The 8,349-nt window shown below is 37.0% G+C and overlaps 1 protein-coding gene across 1 annotated transcript in view; it reads right to left on the minus strand.

Moving 5' to 3' along the window:
• Positions 1 to 5,913, minus strand: part of LOC121427734 (lysophospholipid acyltransferase 5-like) — a 30,529-nt gene extending 24,616 nt beyond the window's left edge. Inside the window, exons 1-3 of the mRNA XM_041624273.1 lie at positions 5,701 to 5,913; positions 2,543 to 2,650; positions 446 to 552 (exon numbers count right to left, since the gene is read on the minus strand). Of these exons, the coding sequence (XP_041480207.1) occupies positions 446 to 552; positions 2,543 to 2,650; positions 5,701 to 5,824 (339 nt within the window). The 5' untranslated portion in view covers positions 5,825 to 5,913. The remainder of the gene's footprint in view (positions 1 to 445; positions 553 to 2,542; positions 2,651 to 5,700) is intronic.
• Positions 5,914 to 8,349: the final 2,436 nt, after the last annotated feature.

The following is an 8,349-nucleotide window of genomic DNA, read 5'->3' on the forward strand; positions in this document are numbered from 1 at the left end:
AAAGTTAAAATGATGGCATTTAAAATATGCTCCCAATATGGTAAGTTCGTTGATCGTGAATGACCTTTGTTTGACCTTGGTCATGTGACCTGAAGATAAGGCAGGATGTTCAGTAACACTTGATTACCCATATGTGTAAGTTTCATGAACTAGGTCCATATACTTTCTAAGTTATGATGACATTTCAAAAACTTAAACTTGGTTAAGATTTCATTGTTGACGATACCGCCATCAGAAAAGTGGAGCCTAAACCGTAGTCTTGCTCGCTATGCAGGCAAGACAAAAAATGGTTTTAGGCAAATCTCGATGATGACTAAAAAACTACAAACTCTGATTACAAATTCCAGGATAAAACTGTAATAGAATGGTAAATTAACTAACAATTAATTGGTTGAAAATGACTTGTTCAATGTGGGAATCGTGCAAACAGGAAAAGAAAATTTACCATGTTGTATGCAAAGGAAGCTGCTACTGATGTCCTAGTTCCTCCAACCAGCTGAAGCAGTAGAAAGTTTGCTATTATGGTCACAATGTAGTGCATACAATCCAGTCCTGAAATAGCAATATAAAAAAAAAAAACACATACACTCTAAAAACACTTTACTCAATGTTTGGTAAAATGGGAACATCTACATGTATGCTTGGTGGGTAAATTGGGTGATTTCAAGCCTGGTGTTGGCCTTGGTGTTGAAAATTGGATTGCTTCCCCTAGCTCCAAAACTTATTCAGTGTTTGTAAAACTGATCCAGATCACATTATCGACATCTCAACAACTAGTGAGTGACTTTTTGGGACTATCTTCAGTTTATGTTTAGTGTTATATTTGTGTAAATATTGACCTAACACCAACACCAAAAGGTCAACACTGAACTTGAAATCACCAAATGATACCAAATACTTATAATAATAATGTAAATTTTTAACGTTGAGTTGAAACTGACCCTTTAAACTTGCATTTTGATCAATATGGGGGAAAACTTACACAGCAAACGTGCTTCTTCCCTTTCTACCCCATATTGGGTAATTCTTAATCAAATCTGTTTTAGATTATAAGTGGGGAAGAAATCAGGGTCCTGTAACAACAGTTTTAGTGATTGATTGCAGAGCTGACTATTACGATCAATCAATGCAATCAATCGTAGAAAGCAGCATTATAAAACAATGCTAAGCTTTATGTTACGGGCAAGTATATAATCACTACACACAGGTGAAGGCATAAATGTTCACCCAGCTACATATGAAATGCATGATATTGTAGGACTGTTATTTTTACATTATGTTTCCTTTCATAGTTTAGTTATTTACAGTTCAAGCTTTGGTATTTAGTGCAGCTTTGTTGACATTCTTGATGCTTCTGTTGTCATCCATTTAATTTAAATCAGACTTTCAACCTACTTCTCCTGTCATTCCTTTCCTGTTCAGATGTGTTCATTCATTACATTCCCACATCTGATTCTTTTGTTAAACATTCTTATTAGGTAATCATCCCAACTTCTTATTTAGTTCCATCCTCTATCTCTTATTGGTTATTTTTATGAATTAGACTTTTCCACTTTCAGTTGGCTTCTCCATTCTCTTTATTTTCTTTGGTTGATTTCGTTTAAATTAAATATATGTTAATTTTGAATTACCATTATGAGTTTAGCTGAGGCAAAGTAGCCCAGTAGCCCAGATATTAAACAGTGCACTACCAGACTTCATCGAGTTAAGTTCTATTTTGTTCCTGTGTCTTTACAGTTAAGTTCCCTCTTCTCCTCTCCGTTAGCTTCTGTTTGATGTGTGATTGAGCTTTTGTTATTCCCATCTTCAGTTGAACATTTTATTTTCCCATATACTGTATCATTTTCAATCCCACAATATCAAATGCATGATTATCTGGTAATTCGTTATTTTTCAGCAAAAGTTCTGTTTTCACAGGAAATCAAATCACATGTGAACGAGCAATTTTATACCCATTCTTAGAGAAATTTCATATTAGCATAAGCTTGTTACTTGTTTGATACAAAATTTGTTAAAGTAGGACAAATATTCATAAAGATTAAGGAATTTTCACAATTTGGAAAATAAAGAAAACATCTCTTGATATGAATAAATGTTCTTGTAAAATTTGGTGTCAACTGTTAATGTTGCATAATTTCACTTTTTAAAGATTTTGGTTTTGCAGCATCGTATTACAAGACACACTTTTCCATGCTTGAAAGACATTTATTTGACAGCTGACATAAAATCTTCATATAATCATATCTGAATAGAATACACTCTCTTTGTTAACCTTCCCTTACAGGTTGAAAATGGCCACGTAAACGGTTCCATGACATTTGCTGCGGCAACAATTGCTCCGATCAAAAACCTGCACATTGAGCATAACATAAAACCTAACCTCCCAAACTAAATAAACCCTAATCCCTATCTTTACATTATTCTGAACCAAAAACACTATTACAATCCTAAGTCTAACCCTATGCCCTCTGAGATATTAGGATCGGAGCATATGTCGCAGGAGCAAATGTTGTGTCACCACTTAAACACACAGATAACGTACCGAAGTTGAAGTACGCAAGGGACAGGCCGGCTGCTGCATAGAAGAGATGTTGAGTGCTTGGGGCAGAGTGGATGACATATCGGCGAGAGAACAGGGCAAGAGGATAGCCTGCAAATCAGAACAAGGAAAATATTTGGAGGCATTTAGGAACTTCATCTTAGGAACGGTTTCATGCATGGACTTGGACATTTTATCTTAAAGGAGAATGAAACCATTGGAACAAGATAGCTTGTGTGAAAACAGAAAAATCAAAGAAACAGATCAACAAAAGTTTGAGAAAAATCGGACAAATAATGAGAAAGTTATGAGCATTTGAATATTGCGATCACTAATGCTATGGAGATAGCAAATTGGTAATGCGACAAAGATGTGTGATGTCACTTGTGAACAACTCTCCCCATTACTTTAGTATATATTTCACTTGCATTGCCTCTTTTATCACATCTATCCATAGATCATGTGTTCTTTCTACATGAGGGCATGTAATCCATATTTTTTTAAGAATACATCATGGATAAAGAGTTTGTATCATCATAAGAAAAAGCAAAAAGAGACATTTTGAGGGTATTTTATAGTCCACTAAAGGGAAAGTTGTTCATCAGTGACATTACACATCCTTGTCGCATTGCCAATTGGAGGATATCTATAGCATCAGTGATTGCAATATTCAAATGCTCATAACTTTCTCATTATTTGTCTGATTTTTCTCAAACTTTCTTTATTCTTATTCTTTGATTTTTCTGTTTCTACACAAGCCTATTTGTTCCAAGGGTTTCATTCCCCTTTAACAGTTACCATAGAGTAAAGAAGCGTGACTTCAATCATTTTTGCATATCAGCATTTTTAATACCATATTTTGATACTAGCAGTAGAGCATGATGAAAAACCCCCACAACCCAAATCTGGTGGGAATCGGTCCATAGGGCTCCAAGATATGACCTCATGAATACATAATTAGCCCCAATAGAGTCAATGTATTATTGGCCTGGTTCTAAATGTTAAGAACCAGGCCAATAATAACAATAATCCGCTTTTATATAGCGCTTAATCCATCGGAACGACGTTTCTAAGCGCTTTACAGATATATTATTACCCGGTCATCGGATTCAATCAGTCATTCCTGCACACAATGTGTGCACATCCTCCACTCCCTGGGGAGTATTCCAGTCAGTCGCCTGTGAGGCGCACACAATAATGGACAAGCTACAATGACTTTCACATCCTACCGGGTACCCATTTATCACCTGGGTCGAGAGTGGCAAAGTGTGGATTAACGCCTTGCCAAAGGAAGCCAGACCGCGGTGGGACTCGAACACACGACCCTCTGTTTACAAGGCGAGAGTCAGAACCACTACACCACGGCTCCTCCACTTGACAATAATACTTGACTTCAAAGGAATTATAATAATATACAAGTATCTTATAGTGCACTTCCATCTTGGTTGCATGCTCAAGGCACTTCTGAGCAGAACAACAAAAGCTTATTATGTATTCACGAGGACACATCTAAGGCCCCTATATACCAATTCCCTCCATATTTGGGCTGTGGAGGTTTTTCATCATGCCAAACCAAAATATGGTATCAAAAACGCGGGAATACCCCCCCAAAAAAAAAAAAAAATTGTGATGTAATCACTTCAGTACTCTATTGTAACAGTACTTCTCAGCCAATCAAATGAAGAAATCATGGGGCTCATTTCTATGATTGATTGTATTATTCATGATCAATTGTAAGAATCAGCTCCAAGACCAATCGCTAAGCTATATCTTCCAGGGACCAGTTTCATAAAGCTGTTTGTGAGTTAAGAGCAACTATAAGAATGACTGATCATCCTTTGTTGCAGTAAATGGTATGTTCATTTGCGATTACTTAGTGCATAAGAAATGTTCTCCAGCCGTTCATAAAGTTGCTCCTAACTTACAAACAGCTTTATGAAACATCCACCAGGCCCCAGGATTCAAAATCACAATCTCCGAGTCTGATGCAGCTGGTAATTTAATAATTGCAATCCTGTAGATGCATCAGGGATGGCCAGAACTTTATATGTCAAGTGGTCATTTAGGGGGAGAGTGGAAATACATACATAAGACGCAGCATGAATTCTTTATCACATTGCTCACAGACTTTTTTACTTTCAAGTCTTGCACAACTTCTGACAAAATTTGATTTCTACATGCTTTTTCAAAGCAAGTCAGGGACTTAGCTCTGTTTTGCACTTCACTTGACTTCACCAAGGTGCAATTCAACTTTGTCTAACATTTTATAAACACTAATAGGCCTATCAAGCCATGTTTTGTAATTGTATAAACAGAACATTCAACAGCATCTTATATTTTGCAGATACCGTAATAAAATTAAAGAGCAGGTATAGAAAGTTTTAGACACAACTTACAAGGTCTTCTTTTTGCAATTCAGATACCGTCAACCAAGTATGGCCAGTTCCCCCATGTCTGCGCGGTCTCCCAAGTCTGCGCACCCGCGTATCAGCGCGATTCTAGTAAAAGAAGATACGCAATGAGCATGAACTTTATACATGCAATACTATAGACAGGTATTCATAAAAAAATCCGACTCAAAATGGTGGAAAAATAATGAATTCAGGGTATTTCATGTGACAGCCTCAAAATGCAGCCTTTGTCATCAAAATCCTCGAATCGTGTGCAAAGTGAATGAGTGCGCAGACATGGGGTACCATTTTTTTCAATCTGAAAATGACTGCCCGAGGTTTTTTCAAGGAAATTCTATATTTTCTTTCCTTTTTCAATGAGAAATTTGGTACACTTATACTCTTAATAATATAAAGAACATTATCAACCAAAATCTTTTGTGAAATAAGAAGAAATTCATGTTCAATCTTAACTCAAATTGTTAGGTGTGCAGACTTGGGGCCCACCGTCATACATTGAGAAAACTTTGTTCAATTTTCTTTTGGCTCGGACTCGGTCTGGGACTCATTGCGGGCGGGAGCTCCCTGACCCTGGTTAACTCAAGTCTTAAGCCTCTCAACGCAACGTCAACCTCCCATTATCAATACCGGCACCCACAAAATTCAGTATGCGGGACTGTACTATCATCGGTGTGCATTGCATTGTGCGAGAAGTGAATCTCGAGCTCACGTAATTGGTATCAAACCTCACAAGGCCCAAAATATACTTACAAATGAGGATCGAAGCGTAGAATCTTAAATCCACAATGGGGAATCCAATGGTACCCGATAGTTCTTCAAAAAATCTGGAAACCGGGTTGATTTCCATGATTTTCAACATGCCAAGGTGTGCCATTTTTGCCGAGTGAGGAGGAACCGTCCTTTTTCTCAGTCGCAGACTGCAAAAAGGATGCCTCACGGATGCATGCTTATACTAAGTATAGTATTAGATGCGTGCACCGTACCCGGGCACGTTTTGTTGGTTTAACATAGTAATTATTTCAGAATCTTTTGTTGAAAGATGTTTTATTGGGGTTTTTTTCTTTGAAATCAAATTCATACAATATTCAGTTCACAAAGTGACAATTTCAAAAAGAATATGAACTAATTAATTACTTGATCTCAATATATACACAGGGGCGGATCCCCTCCAGGATATTCCCCAAGGGGGGGGGCACATTTTCAACCCCAAATTAAGTACATTTCACACCCGCCCCCCCCCCCTCCCCCCAAATAGACCAGTAAAAGAAAAAAGGGTTTTCAATCAAATATTAAGTGCATTTCGTCCACACATAAATGACAAGTAAGCGAGAAAGCAAAAAAAAAGTTCTAGGCTTGCAAAAGGAGGGGGAGGGCAGGGGCTCACTTGTGTTTTGCAGCATTTTTACATTTAAAACTATTTAATTGTGCCTCTCAACGGGGGCGGCTGTGCCACCCCCCCCCCCCGAGGATCCGCCGGTGATTATACATATCATGTAACACTCGTATTGTACCATATGAAATAATAGGCCTATTCCAAATTCATTGAATTACAAATACCAGAGTAAAGTATTTTATTTGGTGCCAGGTAAAAATGGCAGAGGTAAAAATGGCAAAGTTAAAAATGGCAGAGGTAAAAATGGCAGAGGTAATAATGGCAGAGGTAAAAATAGCAGAAGTAATAATGGCTGAGGTAAAAGTGGCAGAGGTAAAAATGGCAGAGGTAATAATGACAGGTAATAATGGCAGAGGTAAAGATGATAAAGATAAGCTACATCATAATAATTATCATCCATGACCGGACTCTTGTCGACGAAATGGGCTATAAAAACTGATTAAATATTATGTTGTTTTTCATCATTTAAGATCTATACTCTGTCATTTATGTGACTAAACTAAAGCAATATCTCGCCAAAATGATTTCAATTAGTGACTGCATGATGAAAGGATCTTAAGCTCGTAAGCAGAACAACGCTTTACATACAAACCCAACGATTTTTTAAAAATGTAAACACCAATGTGTGCAGCCACTTATAACCCTCTGAAACGAACAAATTCGGGTCTACGTCGAACTTCTTTCATAATTTAAACTGGATAAAACAAATAACTGAACATTCTGTAATAAAAGTATTTTTTTTATTTCCATATCATGATGGATCATGATGAATAGATATTGATGTCATTGGCGGATCCATGGGGCACAGCTGGCCCGTGCCCCCCCCCCCTTGAGAGGTACAATTAAAATCTTAGCAAATATGCTAACTCAAGTGTGCCCCTTTTTAAAGCGATACCCTTTTCTGATTGCTAATTATTTTCGTGGACGAGTTAGTAGGCGGAAAACTTTTTTGCGTGTCATTTTTCAGGAAAATGTGCCCCCCTTGGGAATTCCTGGACCTGCCCCTGATTAATGTGATACGTTAAATGTAAATGATACAATTATTGTTCAGCAATACCTCAATGCAGCTAGTGGATGCCAGGTTCCCAAAGGGTTTGACGTCATATATGGGAAGCTGCCCATGACATTTTATGCACTAAAAATGGTCCATAATTGCTTTAAAAAAATATTTCAGGAGCGTCAGTGAACTGATTTGTCTCTTGATATATACTGAAGATATAGATATACTGTAATGAATTAAGTACAATTGCGATCAAGAGTGTGCTTCATATTCGAATACTAATACAGCGATTTGACATGAGAAGGCCGTCCATGAGAGTCCAGAAAAAATAAGATATTCTAGCCAAAAGATTATCAATTTTGGTGCAGACGATCTATCTATGATTTTAAGAATGTCACCCTTTCCATTATTTTTATTTTCATAGAACCGTTCTTCGTTAATCTATGTAGGGCTTACATGCGGGGGCTTTTTGATTTTTTTTCATGGGGGTTTAAAACTCTTTACCTATACCATTATGACCTCTGCCATTTTTACCTCTGCCATTATTACCTCTGCCATTTTTACCTCTGCCATTTTTACCTCTGCCATTTTTACCTCTGCCATTTTTACCTCTGCCATTTTTACCTTTGCCATTTTTACCTCTGCCATTTTTACCTCTGCCATTTTTACCTCTGCCATTATTACCTCTGCCATTTTTACACCGAGCCTTTTATTTGTAGCATTGGCGTATTGAGATAAAAACAAATTGAGGGGCCAGACATGTATTATGGGGCAAAATTAAAGTTTCCAAAAAAAACTGCGACAGAGCAAAGCGAACGAGCATAAATCATACATTGAAATGAATTATAGGGCTATCTGAGCAGTAAAATTGAATTTCATAGTGAATAATGATAGTAACAACAGGAATAATAGTGATGATAAAAATAATAATGATAATAGGCGCAATGATAAAAATAATAATCATAATAGTAATGATAATGGTGATTATAATAATACTAACAATGAT

The sequence above is a fragment of the Lytechinus variegatus genome, chromosome 14, assembly GCF_018143015.1.
Source record: "Lytechinus variegatus isolate NC3 chromosome 14, Lvar_3.0, whole genome shotgun sequence".
Lineage (NCBI taxonomy): Eukaryota > Metazoa > Echinodermata > Echinoidea > Temnopleuroida > Toxopneustidae > Lytechinus > Lytechinus variegatus.